Source organism: Geospiza fortis, unplaced genomic scaffold (genome assembly GCF_000277835.1).
Source record: "Geospiza fortis unplaced genomic scaffold, GeoFor_1.0 scaffold206, whole genome shotgun sequence".
NCBI classification, from domain to species: Eukaryota; Metazoa; Chordata; class Aves; order Passeriformes; family Thraupidae; genus Geospiza; species Geospiza fortis.
This window is the reverse complement of record NW_005054311.1, coordinates 4,104,112-4,126,640: the sequence shown is the minus strand read 5'-3', so window position 1 is coordinate 4,126,640 and position 22,529 is coordinate 4,104,112. Positions and strand designations below refer to the sequence as shown.

Genomic DNA, 22,529 nt, shown 5'->3' with positions numbered 1-22,529 from the left:
AAATGTCACACTTCTTTTCTTAGGACACAATCACATGGACGTGGCAAGGGCCAGGAGCGTAAGTGGTTAATGTTTTATTGCTTTCCTCACTTAGTGTTTATTTATATGGCTTATATGCATATATAGTCAACCAGTTGCTGGTTATTTGATTATTTTTTTGTATTAATTTATCTTTTATCTATTATTCTCTAATTATACTAATAGTCATTAAGCGGAATCCAGGTGTAAATAATGTACTTCAGCTGCTATGATTCTCTTGGTTTGCAGGAAGAATTTTAGGTTTTTATTTCAAATTATTTTCTTTTAGCCAAGTGCCTGAAGTAAAACAACTTGCTTCTGCTCTACACCTGCAAGTTGATTTGGTATCTTACTGTATAAAATCTCTGGCTGTTATTTGAAATTGGTCTACTCTCACAAATACAGTTGACTCACTCAAAGAATTTGGAGATACTGTTTCCATTATCTTGTCTGAGTATAATTTCGACCTTTTTTTAAAACAAAATGTTATTCTAGAGGTTCTTTAGCAAATTCATGTAATATAAGATATTTAAAAAAACAGTTCTTGCTTGTTTAAAAAAATGTTAAGCATTATTTTCTCATTGAGATTTGAATAAAAATTTCAAAATATTTAGATCAAGAGGAAAACAGCAAATTTTGAACCCTAGTTAAAGGAGTGTTGGCTTCTGTGTTGTTTTGATTGTCCCATGTGACATCCTATATTTCAGTAATAATGAGGAAACCATGGGGATTAGCCAAGATTCAAGTAATTTAGAATTTTGTCAATTAAGTTTTGCACTTACGAACCAGGTCTAATTAAGGACGTGATTTTGAGACTTGAGGAAATCATCAATCACTTGCAGAGGTTCAGCTTACAAATTATTTGTCACTTTGGAAGTAGATGAGTCCATGGTTGTGTATAATGTAAACAGATGCTGCAGGATTTGCTGCATAAAGAGATTTCTCATGAGCTTCTACCTCTTCCCTTGCATTTGCACTGCAATTCATGTGAAAAAGTAACTCAGCCATAGAGGAGAAAGGTGAGCAGCTTACTTCCAACTTAATATCCTAACTGACGACTCAAGAACACAGAGGAAGACAGAAGAAACCTGTAGGTGTCTTGCCTCAGCTCACTATAGTGTCTAGAAAACCCTTATTCTGATGTGTTGATCTCTGCTAATAAAGTTAAATTAAATTAAAGCTAAATCAGAATCTGCAGCAGCATGTGATGTTATGCAAATTGACTGGGTCAGTTTAAATTACGGCTTGGCTTAATTAGGATTAATTCTCCTGGGTGACCTAAAATGTATTTGTGATGTCTTAGCAGAAAATGCTATTAAGACTGATAACAGGCTTCCTTTTCTCAGCAAACATATCTTTATGTTTTGGCTAACACTAAAACAGAAATCTGGAAATATTTCTGTATCTAGGAGTATTCTGTTTGTTTAAAAGTGCTGTAGCCTGTCAGATGGATTGAAAACTTGTCACATGCAAACTTAAACAATCATTGAAAGTAATGTTTTAACTGCTTTGGCAGTATTCAGAACAGATAAACTGAGTCTACCTTGAAAACAAAGAATGACCATAGTTGAGTTAGATACAGATTCTATCAGTCTTAAATTTTTATTTAAATTCAGGGTTCAATCTTTGAGGATTACAGAGATGGCAGAGAGAAAAGTTTACTTGTAACTTATTGGGGGTTTTTAATGCTCTTGAACAAGGACCTAGAAACCAGACTTTCGTGTTTCTGTTGTGAACATAAACTTCAAATTACAGGCTCCATTGTTGTCCCTGATTCTTTTCTTTGCTTTGGTGTGTTGGAAGCTCAATAAGAAAGAAGTGGGAGGGAAATGTTTTGCAGCCCTACATGGGTGTATAACAAAATGAGTAGGGTTTTGCTTCTAGGAACTGCACTTTATCTGTGTAAGAGGATTTTGGCCGCCATCCCCTCACAATGATTGACTACTGTGACTACCTAGATACTGTATGAAAATGTGGCTACTTGACACTGTAGTTTAATTTAGGTTTACTAAATCCTTTCCTGGATTTGAATCTTAATGCTTTCTAAGGTTAAGTTGATTCCAGTTATCTTGTATCTTAGGCTATTAAAACACACATACTGCATTTCATTAACAGACTTTGGAAGTATAATGAACTTTGATTCCAAACTGAGGTAATGATAAAATCTCAGTGGTTGCATAATTAATCTTGCCAGCTCTGTGCTGAATACTGCATTTTTCTGAAACAGACTTACTCTTCCTTTAAACATGTTATGCATATATTACCTTTGACTGTCTTCCTGTTTTTGAGTATTTAAGATGCCAATTCAGTGTAAACTTTTGTTCCACCTTACAGAATGTAATATATAGAAGTACTTTCAAAGGCCTTTTCTGTTAATTTTTATCTGAATATGATTATACTACAAGTAGGATGCTACGTGAAGACTTTGGAGCATAATGCATTACAGTTTCACTACATATATTTTTTTTCTCCATCCTTCCCTATCTTTTTCCCCTTTTAGGTTTGAAATTCTCTGGCTTACTTTATGTCAATTTCACAATTCTGTGGAAATCGAGGTCAGTAAAAAAAACTCCGGTGTATTCTGAGCAGTTGTAGAATACATAATATTGCACATACTTCTGCAGTAAAAGTTTGTATTCATAACTTGTATGTATGTCTGTAAAAACAGGTTAAGATGCTACTTATATTTTATACAAATGGCTTCTGCATCTGAAAATACAGTCTAAAAATGGAATAGCAAAATACAGTTTTCCAGTTGGCATGAGACTTTATTTTTTTTAGTGATTTGAATTGAGTAGATAAATTTCTGGCTCACTTTAAAAAGTCTTTTGTGAACAAATTTCTTGTCTTCTAATGGCCTGATTGCTCTTTCAAGTAGTGTACCAGCTTTGTATGTTAGACATTCAAGTGTGTGAATGCTGATGTACAAACTAAGAAATGTCTTGTAGTGAAAAATTGTAGGTGGTTTCTTATAGGCCATATAAGTTATTTAATGTCTGGCTAATTTTCTTATTAGGCTGCACTGTTCAGAATGTGAAATTGGAAAACACAGAGAAAATCTATCTATATTCTTAGCTTTATTTTGAGGAAAGTACTGTAATTTTAAGGCTGAAGACTATTGTAGTGAAAACATGGAAACAATTATAGCCTTTCCTTTCAACTTGTTGTCCCTAATGCATTTTACACAGAGTAATTACATTTTTGTGGACAATTACAGTATTTGAAGTGTGTCATATAGGATATTTGACAGATGTTCTGCAATTCTTTTGCTTTTTGAATAATGAGGCAGCTATTTAGGTCTGACAGATGGAACTGATGGCAGGGTAAATCAGTAGGAAGACTATTGCATGTTTACGTACACTGCGTTACAATATTAACATATATTGCGCGCTGATCACTGTACTTGTCATTGCTCTGTGTTTGCTTATTTTTGCAATCAGTTATTCTCAAAATTAATGAATATGCAAAATACCAGCCACTCAATTGTTGTATGTATTGTAGAAATTTATGGTTTGCATTATCAATTCAGTTGGACAAAAAACAAATGTGATTTCCAGAATAGTGACGCATGTTTTGCAGAAGGGCCAGGGAGTGACTGCTTCACTCAGGGCTAAGACAAACCAGCTGGTTGGCAGGATTTTTACCCTTTCTCAGGAACATGGTTTTCTGCCCTAAGCAAGTAAAAGGGGTTCTTTCACACAGGAGTGAACACCGCTGAGCTTTCTTGATTTTTGAGGCAGCAGCTGCTAGCAGATACTGGGTTTCTGTAGCTCTTACGTAAAAAGCTATGATCTTTGGTAGTTCTTGGGGGGGCAAAAAAGGCAAACTAACTAGTGACCTTCTGAAATACTCCATACTAAAGCAGGATTTGGCAGAGGATAGAGGAGCAGACATGTTTGCAAGGTTGCTCTCAAGTACGAGGCAGAGTAATGCCTCAAGGCAAGTATGAGGCTGTGTTAATGTGAATGGGAAAACAAATGTGTTTGGATATCAAAGTTTTGAAGTTAAAATGCAGATGGGAATGAAACAATGTTGATGCCTGGATGCAATGGATACTACCTGGATAACTGTTGACCAATTAACATCAACATAGTTAAAAATTATTTACTTCTGGCCACTTCCAGATGCCCTCTTCTTGTGTCAGTTCTCTAGACTTTCCCAGTTTATTCATGCAGCTTTTAGTACAGGAGATTCCAGCTCAAATGCTGTCAAGGCTGTTCTGGAGCTGTAGCAGTTGAATCTGTTTTTGTAAGGAAGTGCTGTGAGGACTAGCAACATATAGGAAAAATTAGTTGTTTTGTGCTCAAAGTCATATTTTTCCTCTGGTCTCTGAAGCTTGTTTGTTGATATTCCTGCTCTGTTCAATCAGCTCAGAGATACAGGCAAAAACCTGGGAGTCTGGATACTGCAGTTAGTGCTGATGATTCAATAACTCAGGAAGACACATGACAAAACAGCACAACCTCAGAGTCTTTTTGATTAAATGATAGCCAGTAAGATTTAACAGCCAGCAGTCAGGATCCAAACTTAGCTAGTCTGGGCCTCTCTGCATATAATATATGTTCTGGCATGTTGTGCGTGTCATCCAGTATGTGTATCGAGAAGAGAGCACCCATGTAGGTTTTATAATAGGCTTCTGTAAATATTCGCCCATCCTGTACTTAGAAATGGCATGCTGGCAATGTTGTGAGGAAGAAAGGATGTATGATCATCTGCACATGTAGTTTGTTTTGGCTCATGTCTGTTTGTTTTACTGACCTGTCAACTTTGGTGTTTGTACATCCATGACAGTCTGCAGCAGCTGAGAGTTCTTCTCTTGGTTTCGTTAGCGATGTTGAAATGATTATGCTGTTTATGTTGAGTTAGGCACAGACATGCAGAGCACCTCTGAAATCACCTCATATTCAAACTTCTGCTGTGTTTGGACAAATTACTTAGTAGCCATTTGCAACTCAAATAAATGGAATGAGGTTTGGAAGTTGAAGAAGCAGTCTTTCCATCTCTGTTAACTGCACAGTCTTTGTGGTTTTGTATATTACATGAGGCTGGTGTACCTTGCTTGTAATGTAAACTTAGAAGACAGGAGTCATGTGTTTTCAGCTGCAGTGGTGCACGTAGGAAAAACTCCAGCAAAACTCAAAATATATTCAATATTTGTCCTTTACAGGAAACAGATGAATGTCCAACAGCAGTATTTGGGTACTGTTGATCATACAGTTATGATCAGTAACTTTAAAAACAGCTGATTTTAAAACACACTAATTTTAAAAACACAGCTAGTTTTGTGGTTATTGAAAAGTGTTTGCTGAAATTATGAACTTTAAAATAAAGACTAACAACTTTACCCAGTTGTTTGTCTCTGGTTTAAAGACCAGTGTGAAATTATTGGGTCATAATTTCCATTTTCAGTACCCATAGGTAATTATATGTACTGCAACTAAGCTTCTTGCAGCTTTTTTTCTAATACAGAAGCTTTACACAAGATTGTGAGCATTTTGCTCACTTAGTGCATAAATTATCTCACTGTGCTGCACTACTAAGAGAGTTGTCTGTCTGGTACTGACCAAGAGTGGTGATCAGAGTGATCCTCTCTTGTTCCTCCCATCTGGGAAGTTTGTCATTTGGCAGAATGAAATGTTTTGAAGGTTTTTATTGGTGAGATTGGCCATGATCTTGGGACTTACATAATTTTTCAATGGACACTTAAAAACAGCTTTAAGTACTGGAAGATATTTTAGTGTAGGCCATGCCATTTTGAAAGCTGCCCTTTCTGTTGTGGGTCTCCAGCAGTTCTGGTTTAATTTTCCACTTTCCAACATCAACTATTCTGTGGTTCTCTGATCACCTGCATTCATTTAGATTTTTTATTTCAATGGAGCATTAATGGCTGATGTCCAATTAGAAGGAAAAAAGTTTCAAAACATCTAACAGCAGAAAATAAAAACACTTTTCCTGTGCATATTAGGCAGTCGTACATTATTTCAAAATGTGCAGGGGAAACCGTAAATACCTGATGTCCTTAAAATTTGGATTCTTAATTTTTAAGTTATAAAACAATATTCCTGTAGCATGTGCTTTTTTTGGTTATCTGAAAAGAGCTGAACAATACAGAAGGTAAGTGAGGTTTGTGCAAGAAAGTACTAATACTTCTAAATTATTTTAAAATTCTGAGTCCCACTTAGGAAATGAGGATAAAACTCTGCTTGGATTCCATGTGGTGAGAAATGAGCAGTCAGTGTTATATGAATTTCCAGAAGTATGACATATACTTAAGCATTTAAAAGTTTAATTTTTAATATTTTCTGTAGTCTTAATATGATTTTCTGAGTAACAACAAACTGTATACAATTTTCACTATAGTGCTGTAAGAGATTGTTTCAAATGTTAAATATTTTTGGTATAATTCAGTTCTCTGTATGCAGTTTCTGCCTGTGTATATTCCTTCAGAAGAAGAAAGAAAAAATCCAGTGTTATATGCCAATAACGTCAGGCGTGTAATGGCAGAGTAAGTATGTTGTAATTCTGTGTAAAAATAGATGTGTGATTTTAAATTTAGACTGAAGAAAATATCACAAAATCAGGTCGGTGTGGTTGTCTGCCTACAAAGAACCTTGTAGTCTGCCGGAATGTCTGCAAGACCTTTTACATGACAGTTATGTTCCCCTCTGAGGATGCCAGGGAGCCACAAATACAGCAAGAACTGTTGGAGTTGATTGGTTTGGTATATTTATTTTTTGTTGGTTCTTTTGGGGGTTTTTAACATGCCTTCATATAACAATCCAGTTCTGCTTGCTCCAGTGGGTATTTAGTCTTTTGGGGGAAGGGTAGGTGGAATTTTAGGAAAGTTATGTAACTGAATTTTGTGCTTTTGGGATTGCATTTTAAGCTGTGACTGTTTTAATGAGGTTAAGAATAGTTTCATGTATCCATTGTTAGCCTGTAGTATTTCAAACAGTAAAGCACAGTCAAGTGGCTTTACTTCCATTGGAAACAGAATTGATACAAGGCAAATTAATTGAAGTTTAATATTAATGTGAAGACAGTTAAAACACTTGCCTATAGGGTATAATAAAGGCAACATTTAATGCTTTCCCTCTTTTGTTGCATTTTTATGAATGTCTTTTTCATTTATTTTTTGTTCTTTCAGTAAATCTTCCATTAGTCAGTAAATCTTCCATTAGTCAGTAGATAACTCTTTTCCATATTTACAGTGAACCCTCAGGCCTGTGATCATTAATAAGTCTTGAGAGATTTGTGTATCTTCCTAATCCTGATTTTGAAAGAACTTGTGAAATCATAATTTTCTTTATGTAACTTCTGTTTCCAATTTTAGCCAAAGGCCAGTTTGTAGGTAGTAACTGAGAATTCTTCTCTGCTTGAAACCAGGTCTGTGAGTTTCCTTAAGGGTGTTGAGACAATAATATAACAATAGATCCATTGTACAAAAGGACATTTCTCAAAGGAGAAAAGAACAAAAGGACCTGTTTGAATCATCCTTTCTTGGAGTCAAAAATCTTTGAGGTACTTGCCTCAAAGACTTTTGTTGTTAATTAAAGACCATCACCTGGCAAGTGCTGTCCTCGGACTTTGTGTGGAAGGCCAGGTTATTAAATCGTCATTCTGAGCTCTGCTCCAATCACATAACAAGGATTGTGTGCTATAAGGAATACTTTTGAAGGCCTACAAAAGTTTACAACAACTGGCATGTTGCAAGCCTTCCCCTCTAAGTGCGCTTAAGAGGAAAAATGTGATTATGTTTCTCCCTCCCATCCCTGAAGAATTAAGCATTTGTGATCACAGGAGTGTAGATCTAACAGGAAGACTGTGAGAATGAAAGATGTCAAAAACAGCTTTGGAATGAAGCAGGGGCTGTAGATGCTGTGTTAATGTGAATGGGGAAACAAACATGTTTGGTTATCGAAGTTTTGAAGTCAAAATGCAGATGGGAATAAACCAGAATGTAGATGCCTGGATACCATGGATAACTGTAGACCAAGTAACATTGACATAATTAAAAATTATTTACTTCTGACCACTTCCAGATACCTCCTTTTTGTGTCAGTTCTCTAGACTTACTCATGCAGCTTTTGGTACAGTAGATTCCAGCTCAAATGCTGTCAAGGCTGTTCTGGAGCTGTAGCAGTTGCAACTCAAATACCTTGGGTGCTGTTTTGTAGTAGCATTGCACTCTGCATTGCTGGATAAAGGACAATATTACTGCTTCATCTAGATTTTCTTGAGGCTTGAGTTGGTGGCAGTGTAGCATCTTATTGTCAAGAGGTCCTTTTGGGATCTCTTTAGGTGTCTTCTTACCCCTCCTCCCCACCATATTTCTCTGGCAGAAGTGCCTAATTCTACTGGATATATTACAGCATCAAAGGTGGCACTCCCAGGTAATCATGTATTTGTGAGTCTAGAACCAGTGTTGTGGAAACCTTGTGTCTTGCTCTTGGTTTCAGAGAGGTTGATAGAAGTTGGTGAGTGCAGCAATAGATACAGTTTCTGCTCTTGAAATTGTTTGCCTTCGCAATAATCTTAATTTGTGAACAGCTTCTATTTAGCATTGAACACAGCATTTGACAAGACATCTGTATCTTATGCTACTTCTGCTTGTTGACTTTCTGAAGAATTTTTGGTTTATCCATATTTGACTAGCTTTCCTGTGGGTGGCCACAGATGTGTGATGGTGGTCTCTAGATACTCAATTTATATTTATATATGTAAGTGAACACTAAATATTTTGTTAAGGAGGTGCTGTCATTCACAGAGTTTGGCTTCTTTAGGATATTAGTTCCTTGAACCTTGGATAAATTTACTTGCCCAAAAAGTGAATGCCAAAGTGTGCCTGTGTTATCAGAACTGGAATTACTCATTCAGGGTAGCCACTGCTGCTGAACATGCTTGCCATCCTTTGGGTCATTTTCCTAATTTGCACAAAAAGTATGTGCAGAATAGATCAATCTGCTGTTTAAAATATGGTCCCTACTTATATTTTAATGATATCCCTTGCATTTAATTTTCTCATAAAGCTAATTTTGAGTGAGTTTGTCTTGTTCAGTCTTTCTGGCCTTGTTCTGGCTTGTACTCAGTTCAGTCAATGCCTGTGTCACCCACCAACTGCCATCAGGAGCTGTGTTTAGAGTCACTTTCACATCACTGAAAATGTTGAGTGCTTTTAAATAGGGCATCAGTCCTGCCTGGGTCTCTTTAAAATCAATAAATAAAGTGTGGTGCTGTTCTGAGCTTTAATTCACTTCATGTGTTCTTTATTGGCTCTAACAAAATTCTGAACCCACCCTACTAGTAAGTCATGCCATGTAGGTAAATCTTCTATTGCTTTACTTCTGTATTACTTAAGCAAAATCATCATTTTGGTGTTCATGTGCATAACCTATTATCATCTTATGTTGATGGTAGTCAACATAGGTTAATTGGTCTGTTAATTTCTTGAGTTCCACAGTTTCTTCTCTATATTTTCTACTTGAGTGTCAAACATTCTGGCCCATATTGTTTTTTGGGTTTTTTTTAATCTTCAATTTAATAAGTAATAGTTTACTGGAACTATGTTAGTGTTGTAAAATTGTCAGTCACTTGAAACTTCAATCCCAGCTTTTCCAGAACTATTAGGAACAAATCACTTGACCTTGCAATCACAAGTATTTATTTCTAAAAATTTCTCAGTGGTAGAGGAAATATCTCTATCACTCTTAGAGCATTGGGAAATACTTAGTTTTATTCATAAGACTTGTTGTCTTAATTGTTTCCCATTGTAAAATATTGCACATGACAGAAGGGTTTTTTTCCCTGATGACAATTTTCCTATCCTTAGCTTGTAGTTGGTTACATTGTTTTTTGTATTTTCTCTTATGCCTTAAAAAGTCTTATGCTTCTTAGCTGCATCAACTACAACTTTTTATGCATTTTTACCTTTCTATGTTGTTTTGCTGCATCATAGTTCTTAATTTACTGATAGCTATTTAAAGAATTATTTGTTTTATTGTTTGTTTGGAGTATTTTCCCCTAAAGAAAATGTATTAGTTGCCTCTTTTAATTGTGGGGTTGTACCCATTTGCTACTGTTCTTAAATGCCTAATTTTCATGAGCAACTGTATTCTGAAAGACATCTCTTAGTTGTACTCAAAGTATTATTTAGGGTATAGAAATTCTGTTTGAAGGAAAAAGTAGATAACTTTTACTCCCACTTTGGGGGGCAGAACGAAGCCGTTACTCTGCTGCTCTTTAGGACTCAGATATGTTTGAAAGAAGTATGTCAGTAGCTTAGCTTGTAGTTAGTTGCAAAAATTCATTTTGTACATAGATAAGCCAGTGGTAGTGAAGGCAGCTGATTGTGAAAATCTGCACTGCAGGCTCTTTGTTCAAGTCTAAAGTAACCTCAGCTGTGATTACAGATATAAGCTGACTAGATGATGATACACAGACCCACAGGTCACTTATTCACATGCAAACACAATTTGTTTTCCTTTAGTTTTAGTTTCTTTTAAAGACTGTCTTTGGAATAGGGAAGAATATGGTTAGGTGGTACAGTCAGGGGGAAAAATGGAAGACAAATTATTGCAAATTTGTTCATTTTTTTTTACATGTAGCAGATGTTGAGACTGAAACTTAATGGAAACCAGAAACCTTTGGTCCTTTGTTTTTCAAAACTGTAAGCACCTCAGAACTTAAGTTCTTTCAGTACTCCTGATTTGAGCATTTTGTTTTCCTAGATCTTTTGAGTGTTAAACTCAGCACTGTAATAACATGTGTGACACTGTCCAGGAGTTCTGAAGTTTTATTTTTGGTGAGCCCAGAAAGGCAGCCGTCCTGTAGAAATAGCAAAATGTCATAGTCCAGTTTGCATTTTTCCAGTAATTTTGTTTATCTTCCTCACAGAAACATTTAAAGACATACTTTTATATTTGCAGTAGATGCTGAAATTGATTAAAGTGCAGCATGTTAGACATGGAACTTGAAACATCTGCCTTCCTGATGTTTCCTGTCAGGTGCTTGCCAGGATCACTTTCCCTGTGTTGGAGCATGTCATACAGTTAAAGCACTGACTTACCAGCTTGACATATGAGCATTACATTTTGCTTTTGAAAAATGAGTACTTTTATCCAGCATGCTGGTGAAGGTAAAAAACATTAAAAGCAGTCTTCTGTGTCCATCTTCCCTTTTGTCATCTTCTACATGTTAAAATCAAGGTTTGGTTTTTTTTTTCTTGCAGGCTCTGACAGCATCAGAATGTAATCTTTGCCAGTATATGTGATAGAGTAATGGTAGTTGCAGAAGAGTGGCCTAGAGGATGGGAGTTTACAGTAACTTGCTGGTCTGACTTGTGGCTATTTGTTGTATTCAGTGGCCTGTTGAATCTAACTTTGGAAAAACTGCTGTGTTCTGTGCCTGTGCTGTCTGAAATTTCCTTGGGTGATTCTACACAGGTACTGTTTGGATGCTCAGCATTCAACTTCAAAATCCAAACTGGGGTTTTGGCATTTTTATACCATTAAAGGCATAAGCATCAGTATAAGTGGAATTACTGTAGTGCTGGAGTTAACAAGTATCCATTTGAAGCATTGGTGGTGAAGGGTCTAGAGAGTAAATCATGTGAGAAGTGGCTCAGGGACCTGGGACTGTGCAGCCTGGAGAGAAGAAGGCTCAGGGGGATCTTATTGCTCTCTATAACTGCCTGAAAGGAGGTTGTTCCAAGCTGTGGGTTGGCCTCTTGTCCAACACAGCCAGTGATAGGATGAGAGGAAATGGCCTCAAGCTGCTCCAGGGGAGGTTCAGGTTGAACATCAGGAAGAATTTCTTCATGGAAAGTGTTAAATGTCAGAATGGGCTGCCCAGGGAAATGTTCAGGAACCAACTGGATTTGACACCATGGTTTAGTTGAAAAGACAAGTGATCAGTTAAAGGTTGGGCTTGACCTCATAGGTCTTTTCCCACCTAAAAGATTCTGTGCATTGTTTGGGTTTCACACCTTAAACAAAAATGGAGATGAGAGATACACTGTGCACTCTGTTCATTTCTGTGAATACTGTGAGTGTGGCAGGTGGAGAACGTAGTCACAGAACAGGGTTAACTGTGCAGCTTCTTGCTACATTTATTTTCTCAAGGAAGAAATAAATTTTTTAAATGTTAAGTAATACTTTGCAACACTCTGGTTTGAACTGCCACACTCTGGTTTTTGAATGCTGACTACACAAGGAGAACCTCTTCTGTTTTTTACTCCTTGAAGATTTGTGATGTGCAAGTCTACAAGATCAACAGTTACAGGACCAAATTTCAAACAACACCAGGCAGAAATACAGTCATTGGCAGCTTCTTTTTCTGTCTAAAAATTAAACCATTATGAGATAATAGATTCCTTATGTGAATTTCAGACTCATGACTGGACCTTCTTTTGCTTGGAGAATGTCACAAAGTAGTAGTCTGAGGAGAGAAAAGGGACTATCTACTCTGGCCTTCCAAAACTAAATAGTTGGCAGCACTTCAGCTTGGGAAAGGATGGGAAAAAAGAGAGTGGAGGATTGTTTTGAAGATCAGGAAAATCCCAATGTTCTGAAAGAGCATACTAAAGGAAGTCTTACTTTTCATAGCAGGAGAGATGGAAAGCACTCAACAGTAGATCAGCCAAAAGTAAATGGAGTAAGTCTTTAAAATGTGCAAAAATTGTGGCATTCATTACCAGAGAGATAAAATTACTTCATCAGAGCTGAGATATACTGTAAAAAACATGTGATTAATTAATTATTCTAAAACATTGTAGTGGTACAAAAGGTCTCTGGTTCAGGAAGTTTGTGTACTACTGATGACTAGATTAGATGCCTGCTAATAATTGGAGTTATTTGTCCACTGTGTTTTGTATGTCTTTTTGCTGAACATCCAGTAATGAAGAAAAATACCAAATTACATATTTGGTAGTTTTAGATAGAATCCTAATGTTTTCAGCACCCGATAAAGATTATAGCTGATTTATAGGAGTTTTTCTGAGCAGCCTGTGGAATGTTCTCTTGATTAGTTCACAGTTCTGCTTATGAACAATGTAAAACACTTTGAGAATCTTTTTGTTGAAATGTAGATTCCAAATGTCACAATATTGCCTGTACTATTTTTTCTTACTTTACATAATATTCCAGCAGTCACATTCTGTTTTATGTTTGGCATTTTGCATGCATAGTGGATTGGTATGCAGAAAATGAGGAAGTTAATAATTCATCTTATATTATGACTGCACAAATGTTAGACATAGAGAGCTGTTTGGTATAAGACATCAGGATATAACAAGTATAACTTGTGTTTCTGAGATTGGGTTTGCAGGAAGGCTTTTGGGGTTTTGTTTCATTTGAGTTTATTATTTTCAAGCAACTTGCTGACTTTGAAACTTCATGTAGTGTGATGTCATGATGGGTAAACAGCCAGCACCTTGGGGAGGGCAGGGAAGGAAAAAGTCTCAAGGTATGTCAAGCGAGACATTCATATCAGGGCATTTAAATCTGCTGGACTTTTTAAAAGGCTAGGTTCACATTAAGTGAGTGTGAAAGCAGAGGTAGTTTGAAGAGAAGAGGGGGAGAAATGCTTTCAAATGAAGATATGGGAAAAGTTGTTTTATTTTTAGTTTATTAAGAATATGGGAATGTACTTGTGATTTGCATCTCAAATTGAAATTATCTTTTTTTTCCCAATTGAGGTAGAAAACTATTGCCCTGGAGGATAAATTAGAATAGTTTCATAACTGGTTCTGTAGAAAATCTTGTGAGTTGCACTTGTACCGAGGCCTTACAGTGAACTCTAATAAGCCAGGCTTTATTCTAAGAAATTAAAAATTTCACAAGTCTTAGCATAAATAATGAACTTTTTATGTCGCTCAGCTTCGCTTTCTTCAACATTCTGAGCTGAAATCAAGGTCCTTTAAAGCTGCTAGCTCTATACAGCTTGTGATTTGTCTTCTGAACTCAAGAGCCGCTTGAACTCTATCTGGCCTTGGCTGATTCTGTGATTGAACTTTGCTTTGAACAAAAGTGTTTCTTTCCTTCCTCACTTCTGACCTTTGTTATTGTGAAAGTCTGGATGTTTATGTACCCTCTTTAAGTTCATTTGTTTGGGATTTTTTTTAAGTCAAACAGCTTGAAAATTACAACAGGTGAACAAGACAAGAGAAGCTGCTTTTGTCTTTCTGAATCCCATTTTGTGTTTGTGTTGACATTGAACATACATGTAGGTATTAATTGTAGTGGGGATTTTCCTTCACTGATAGCAGCAATATAATTCTGGCCCAACTACCACCTCTTTTATAAGGGGGTGCACAAAGCTATCAAAAAGATGCAGGTTGTGTTTCCCCTTGTGGTTTGGCTGAGTCTGAAATGACCCTGGCTTTTGCTTGGAATTTGTTTTCTGTCTTAAGTTTGGTTTTGATTTTTGGTTGTTTGTTTTGGGCTTTTTTTTTAATTTCTCTTGGCTAGGCTCCTTCAACATATTCGGGGACCATTATTTAGCAGTTGTTTAAATCTGGCATTGGTGCTGGGCTGGCAGTCAGTCTGGCTTCAACCCTCCCCCCCAGGCTGAGTGCCCTGATCTTTCTTAGTCATCTTTCTTTTGATGTGTTGGAACAGCATCTTGCTTTTGGTTTTAACAAGCTATTGTTTCATGCTTTGGCTTGTCCATCCTCTCTATTTCCCTTGAGAGAATGCTTGAGTTTCTTCTGTTTCTTCAAAGTCTCTTTTTTTAATTGCCGCCTTTAATCATTTTCAATGACACTAATTATTTTCTGTCCTTTCAGAATTTAAGTGTCTTACCACTTCTCTGATTTCCTAATATGTCAAACAGAGGAACGCTTTACTCTTTCAGTTTCCTAACTTATTTTTAACATGCTTCCCCTTTTGCATCTAGTTCCCCTGTGCTTCAGCTGATCGCCTGTAAGTTCCTGTATTTCTCTTACATGCTATACCTAGTGTGGCCTGGAGAACTGATGAATTTTGGTGTAATATGCTTGGCTGGGCTAGATCTTTGTTTCATTCTTTTATGGAACTGCTCTGGGCAGTACTGTCTGTAGCATGTCCTTGCTGGACACAGTTGACATGGATGTCTGTAGGGATGATTGAGTGCAAAAGATGGGAATAGGAAGTAATCTCAACTGGCTGGGTAGACTCTGCTTCTTTCATCCACTCCTTTCTCTTCTTTTGAGGAAAATTAATTTTGTGTTGTAAAATACCAGTGATTTCATCTTGTATAATATAGATTACATATCTTAATACAGATTATTATAATACAGATTACATATATTACATCTTGTATAATACTATATGGAATACTATAAAGCAGAAATCTTGACATGCTCACAATACCTGATCTCAGGTTGAACTTGGAAATGGATTTAAATCTGCACAGCATGGGGGAGTTCTTCATCTGTATTTTACCATGAGTCTGTGGGGTGTGGTAAGGTATCACAAGAATCTTGTCCATTCCATTAAGGTGGTTTACTGATATACAAATACTGCTGGGACACTTCATAGGAGGGCTGGATTGGTGAAACAAGAACAGATCAAGCAGAGAAAATTTTAGAGGAACTGAATTTAATTGCTTAGATCACTAGTATGAGGCAATGTAATCTTCAACATTCTGCTTCTATGATGACTTTTCTATGTACCTAAATAGTTTGGTTTAGTTGGCTTTGTCCTTTTGTTCCATTCTCTTTGTTTCTTCTTAGGAAGGGGGAAGCTATTCAACCAAGATCACTACCTTCTAATTCCTTGTTTTGTGCATAAATAGCTTATAAATACTATCTATTTTTTTAACCATATTTGGTACTTCGGAGCTTGAATATTTATTAGTGAGGTGTTCTTCCTAAATGTTTGACTTTCAGCCTCAAAGAGAAGAGAGAAGCCCTGATCAGTACCTTTAAGGTTTAGTGCATGTCCTATATGTCAGAATTCCTGAAGTTTGATAATTAATCAGTGGACAGAAGAGAACTGCCTTATGTTATTTACCTTGCTATTCAAAGGCCTTGGAGTGAGATTCTGGGGAAGAGGCTGTTTGACAGAAACTGTTTGCATAAGAGGTAACTGCCATTACAGATCAAACTACTTATAGTAAAGATGAGAATTGAATGCAGAGTTTTCATCAAAGCCAAAATTAGTGTGGCAGGCCTCAGGATTTTGCATCAATCTTGCCATGAATGTATATTAACTTCACATATGAAAAATGTGGTTAGCAGTAAGGTAGGCAAACTGTAGATGAAAAGAATGAAGGTAATTAAACAAAAAAATTTTGTGAAGATTTCATCAAGCTGGAAAATGCTGCATAAAGGAAATAATGCTCCTTACTATGATAAGTAAAATCAAGTATAATAAAAAATGTGGCATATGAGTAGTTTATATGGAGCTATGTTGGCTTTCTAAATTGCATCTTATTTTTGTACACTGAATTCTTAAAGGCCTCTTTCACACCGCACTGTCTTTCTGTCAACTTTGCCACAGCAAATGCAGGGCAGCTACAATATCAGGATTTCCATCAACTATCTTTTGGTACTACAATTACTACAGAGCATCAAGTTACAAGTGAAGCCAAAACCAGTACTGAATTGTTCGGTGTATAAAGACTTGGGAGTATTTTTTTTCTACCTTTATGTCACACATTTAAAAGTAACTTGTTTGCTTAAAGTTTAACTCTGCTTGTTTTTATATGTTGTGTTCTAGCTGTTCTTTATAGAGAAATGTTGCCTTTTGTATAATATTAATATCAGCTGAAGGTAATAGCTGTTTTGCTCAGGTGATTGCACTAACACGTTTTAAATCAATAATAGTAAAAATATTAGCCACAGTTGTTAATAAATATATATTTGGGTTCTAGATTAAAAATTTTGAAACCCTAGTTATTCACTTATATGAAACTTATGTCTATGAAAGTCTGTGCACTGCCTAATTTTTGCCTTGTGTTCTTGCATATTGTCATGGACTCAGTCAAAGCAGATGCTCTGCAACAGATCAAGTACCATATTTCATTCTCTCTTTGTAAACTTACTTTTATTGGCTCTTCCTTATAGTTTTTCAGAATAGAGAGCATAATTGTTACAGGATTTCTTGCTGTGAAAAAAGTTATTATTCTGCTCAGTTTTCTTAGTGTCTTGTTTACAGTGTTTCTTTGGTTTATTCAAGGGCGTTGGGAGTTCCAGTGACAGACTACACGTTTGAAGACTGTCAGCTGGCTTTGGCTGAGGGACAGCTTCGTCTACCTTCAGATACATGTCTTTTAGAATTTGCAAAGCTTGTGAGAAGCCTTGGGTGAGCATATACAATACTTATATGTAAGGTGCATCTTCATTATATATCTGTAGTTTTTCTTTCCCATCATGTAACAATATTGCATTTATGAGTATAAATGGAGTGTTGTCATCATACAATCAGGGAAACACAAGTGTAAAATTAAAACAGTACTGTACTTCACTTGCAAGCAGTACCCCTGAATCCTAATGAGTAGAGTAGGTTGTAAAATTCCTATTTTCGATCTGACAAGTGAGCAGAGTGTGTCTGAAGCATTCATTCCTGAGCTAGAAGACAGTTTCTGAAGAGGATCAGGAATACCGTGGGATTCCTAATATTTGATACAGTTGAGAGTCAATTGCCTTTTTCTGTGACATCTGTGGAGGGAAAACAAATGCTGCCAACAGCAATCTCATGACTGGATTGACCTTGTAATGGTGAGGACAGAGGGGTGACCCTTTCCTGAGAAGGACAAGGTAGTGGTTGATCTCTGGAGCAGGTCACTGCCACATAGACTTTGTAATGCAGCTGTAGCTCAGTGCATGCAGCGTGGGTCCTCTCTTCTTTCTTCCCATAGTGCCATTTCCTGCTAGGTTTACCTTTCAAAAAAGCCTCAGCAAACCTGAAAAAATTTACATAAACCAAATAGTAGAACTTGCTGCTGTTTTCCAAGCAGGAAGCTTCTCCAGTGATTTTATTGAGCAACTATGAACTAAATGTACAGCCTCATCCTATTAACTCTCAATATGCAAGACCTTTTTTCATTTTCTTGTCTCATCATCTGAAAGTACAGAGCACAGTTTAATGTTTCCATTGTGTATTTTATTTCCTTTCACTAATTTTCCTTCATCTTCAGCTTGTGTACATAAATGAAAATAAAGAAGAAAAAGCTCTGTTGGATAATAAGGAATGTAGGACAGCACACATCATGAATTCAGATGACAAGCATGTACTAATCTGTTGTCAGGGCTTCCATCTGAAAAACGTCCATTAGGATAGGAGAGACTTACAGGGGCAAATGAAGATTCTCACTTTGTTTAAAAAGGCTCTGAATTTACAGCACTAAGGAAGAAAAACAAGTAAAACAAAACAAACCAACCACCCACGTCTCTTATTATGCAGTTGATAATCCTGGGATTCAGTTTAATCCTCTTGTTAAGTTGTCTGGCTTCTGTCTGCTCAATTTAAAGCTGTTCTTTTAAATTGTGCTTTTGTTTTGGCCTCTGAAACAGTTACACGCATTTGTGAGGTTCACTGCAGCCCAGAAGTTCTCTCTCTGGTATGAGCAATTAATCCTTGGTGAAATATAATCCTCTCTGAATTTGGGCATGTGCCAATAAGAAGGATATTATGCTGGTATTTTTCTGGCACAATTGGATGAAGATTGTAATATGACTTCATCTCTAATGCACATTTGATAATAATGTAGTCATTTTGCTGTTTATTCAAAGGTTTTGAGGTCAGGGAGGCATTAAGATCATCCACTAGCATCCCTAAATAACTGGAAAAGTAAATTTTATCCAATGGATTTTTCATCCAGTCTTAACATTTATTTTTGAGCAATGACATACTTTCAAGGTAACATCCAGTTTTAAGATTCCTATAGTAAGGCAAATTCAGAGTTCTTTTTGGTTTTGATTTTTTGAAATCAACTTACCTCAGTTTGCTCTACTGAAGAGTTACTTCTGTGCACATTGTGTCTACAGGATTCATTATCTTTGTCTGTAAAATTTGCTTAGCCTGTACTCAGCTGGATGGGACCCAGTCCAGAATCCATGCAGGCACAGCAGTGAGTTCTCATGCTTCATCTAAGGAAGAGCTTGGGCTCTGTTAACAGAGTTGTACAGCTGGCTTGTACCAAACTCTGTGATTAAATGACTGCTTTGTCAATGAGATCAATTGATCATAGACTTATCTTCTCAAATTGTGCATTCATTACTCCTCAAGGAGTTGTGTTTCTCTTCAGTCTGATAGTTTGTCTGATCAACAAGCTAATTGCTAAACTATGTGCAGTCTAAGTTATAGCTTTTTTTTCATACATTGCAAATCCTCTGCTTCATTTGATGACTTATTCTGTAAGTGATTGCCCCACTGTTTAAAGTGAATCTCTATTTTTACTTGCACTGAATCTATTGCCATGTTCTGGATGTTGAATCCTGTTTGGATTTTGTGCCTTACTAAAGCCTCTTTGAATATCTTCTCTTTCAGGAAGTGTTAATACAGTTAATTAAGTCTAGTCTGTCTTTTTATGAGATGCTTCTTATGAGTTGCTTTAGGGTAGTTGCCTGCAAGGAGATCCTTGAGTTCTGGTTTGAATTGATTTGCTCCTATTGTTTCAAGCTTCTGTTTGTTCTAATTTCCAATATTACCTCATCAAGTTGACCATGAGGATCCTTTCAGTCAATGCAGCTGTAAGCTACCAAGATCTGCAAGGACCTCAGGCCTGGTGCCTGTCTATTCTTGCTCAACAGCCTCTACCATCCAGACTACAATGCAGATTTCTGCTCTCCATGTGTGTCTAAAATGGTCCAGACTGTAGGTAGAACTGTGTGTCTCCAGAGTAATAACCCTCACAGCTAACTACCTGTGCTGTGACTTCAGAGTGCTCAGAGGTCATCTATAACAAGGAAAAAATCTCTGGAGGGTGTTTACCTTCTGCATTTGTGATAAAAGCAATGCTCTCCACTACAGGAGGTGATCATGGATCAGGCATGACAGCAAATACCAGCCATGGTAGCCCCTGCTTTTGTGGATCAAGGTAGGGTGTGCCAAAAGTATTCCAGAGGGTCAGTTTTGCAGTTTTTCAGTATACTTGCTCTATGATGGCAAGAAGTTGCACAGAAGTACATCAGCAGACATAAAGCTGAATGTATTGTGCTTTTTTGGCTTAGGGCATGTTTCTCTGTGCTTGCAGTTTCCAGTAGCTAGCTACAAGATCCAGCTGTTCTTCAGCTCTCTGAAGGTTTTTGGCAGGTTCCCAGCATGCAAGAAATAAGCTTATTTTCAAATAGTCAAATATAGCTAAAACTAGCTTACTTGCTAAAAATAGTGATAATTATGCTGTAAAATATTCTACCTTGAGGGATCTCGTTTTCCTTGTGAAGTCTGCTGTGAAAAATTTAATGTTCAGAGCTGTTAATCTTGAAAAATGTCCTTTCCATCTTCATGGACTGAGGAATACTTCCTGTTCTCTTTAGTATGCACTGACCTCAAAAATGAAGCAAAACACCACAACAGCAAATAATTTCATATATCATAAAGCTTAGATCCTGCATGGAAACTATTAAGCCAACAAACATGATTTCATGTGGGAAGACATTTGTTGTGGGCTTTCTATAATTTGTGGCCTCCATTGGGATAAAAGTAACAATTGTAAAGGAATTGGGACATTCAGACCTTTCCATATTGGTTCAGAACCTATTATGAGGTTTGCACTTGGCTTCTGAAGACTTCAGTTTAGCAGCTTATAGTCATCAACATATTAATGACTTCCTGGTTTTGAAAGGTTAGAGGGAAGTGAGCCCACCTTGCATGACCAGAAGTACAATGCTGTCATACCCAGGTTGAAGCAGTTTGCCTCACTGATCCACATGTTGCTTTTGAGATTGCCTCACACCTCTTTCTATATTTACAAAACATAAACCACAAGATGCCTGTAGGATTTATGGTGAGCTGTGTTACTTTCCATACAAGATTTTGCCTTCAAGCTTCTATAGCTGTTCAGGCTTAATTACTGGTGAAGGGGAGATCTTGCAAGTCTTGAGTGCTACTCACCAAATGAGTGCTCCCTCAGTTCTAGAAGGTGAATTTTGAGACAATTCATTGCAAACAAAATCTCTCTGATTTAGAGACAAATGTTACACTACATATTCTGCGTCAGTGGGGGCTTATCTCAAGGGAGGATTTAGATGCCAGCTGTCCTTGTGCTACAGTTGAAATCCAGTGCAGCCACTAGTCTGGGATGTATTATCAGTGGACACTTCTTTCATGTAATCCTGCATGTGAGAAGATGAGTTCTGTGTGCATCTCAAATCCTCTATGGATTTTTTTTGTTTGTTATAGTTCTTTCTACTTTTCTATTTGATCGTGGAAAATTAATGTTTGCAGAAAGGTGTCTCATTCTTTTTTTGCTGTCTAGGACTAAATCTTGAGATAAGTGCTTTAATGCTAGGATGGAGAATTTGTGAATTTTCTATAGGAGCCATGGGTTTCTGGAAGAATTTTTGCATGTTCAAATCTTATAATTCAGACATACAGGTCTTGGCATGGTGTAGTTAGTACATATTGGTAAGTCAGTATAGGTCATGACAAAAGCCATGGGAATTGTATTTTTACTTAAGAGTTGTGATGTTTAGGAAGGGTCACTACAGCAAGCAATCAAGTTCTGGAGCTGATGTATCAGATCATCTTCCTAGCAGAAATGCTCTTATCTTTTTTCAGAAGCTCCTCAGAATGCTGATATTAAGCATTTTATTCATTCTTGTTGCTGAGAGGAAGCTGCTGAAGAGTCCCAGCTGCAGTCTGGGAACACTTCTGCTGTAAGCTTCTCAGTTGTGTGAATAATGGCTTTTCCTTGTCTGCAGCAGCAGGCAGCAAAACAGGCAACTGCAGAAGGACATTGTAGGAGACTTTACTGGCATCTTTTGTCTTCAGAGTGGAAAGATGCCCAAGTTACCCTGAATCAGTTCAGAGGACACCTGATCCAGATCTGCTTGATGCTGTGTTTGGGGGGGAAGCTGCTTTTCTTTACATCGTACCTGCAGCACCATTTATTTTATTCATAGTAAGATAATTCAGTAGGGCTTTTTTGTTTGGTTGGTTTTGGGGTTGTTTTTTTGTTGTTGTTGTTGTTGGCTTTTATTTTGCAAAGCCAAAACAGGAAGCTGGACTTAGGCAAAAAACCAGCCAACAACCACACAATAGATAGCTATATAAGTATAAAGTTGTTCATCCATCAATGTCTGGTTTTGCAATAGGGAAGGACTACTAGCTGTAGGAAGTACAAGAATTTTGTTTGGGTTACCTCATAGTGGTGTCCAGCTCAAGACTGAATGTGAAAAATGAGGACTGTTTAACAGGATTAACAGTATAATCACTATTATGTAATCCCTGATTTATTTTTTTTTTTAGGTAAGATGCATCATGTCCTTCCTGTTCAGTGACATTAGTAAATTTGGAAACGTAATTGGTTTATGTTAGTGTCCTACAATACAGCCATTTTCAGGTGACCTAAATTCCACCTAGTTCTCC

The 22,529-nt window shown here is 36.9% G+C and overlaps 1 protein-coding gene across 1 annotated transcript in view; it reads left to right on the top strand.

Moving 5' to 3' along the window:
* The window catches only part of LPCAT1 (lysophosphatidylcholine acyltransferase 1), a 53,442-nt gene that overhangs the window by 20,240 nt on the left and 10,673 nt on the right, over positions 1 to 22,529 (top strand). The window contains exons 6-9 of the mRNA XM_005419326.2: positions 24 to 58; positions 2,519 to 2,573; positions 6,441 to 6,523; positions 17,175 to 17,300. Coding sequence (XP_005419383.1) covers positions 24 to 58; positions 2,519 to 2,573; positions 6,441 to 6,523; positions 17,175 to 17,300 — 299 coding nt within the window. The remainder of the gene's footprint in view (positions 1 to 23; positions 59 to 2,518; positions 2,574 to 6,440; positions 6,524 to 17,174; positions 17,301 to 22,529) is intronic.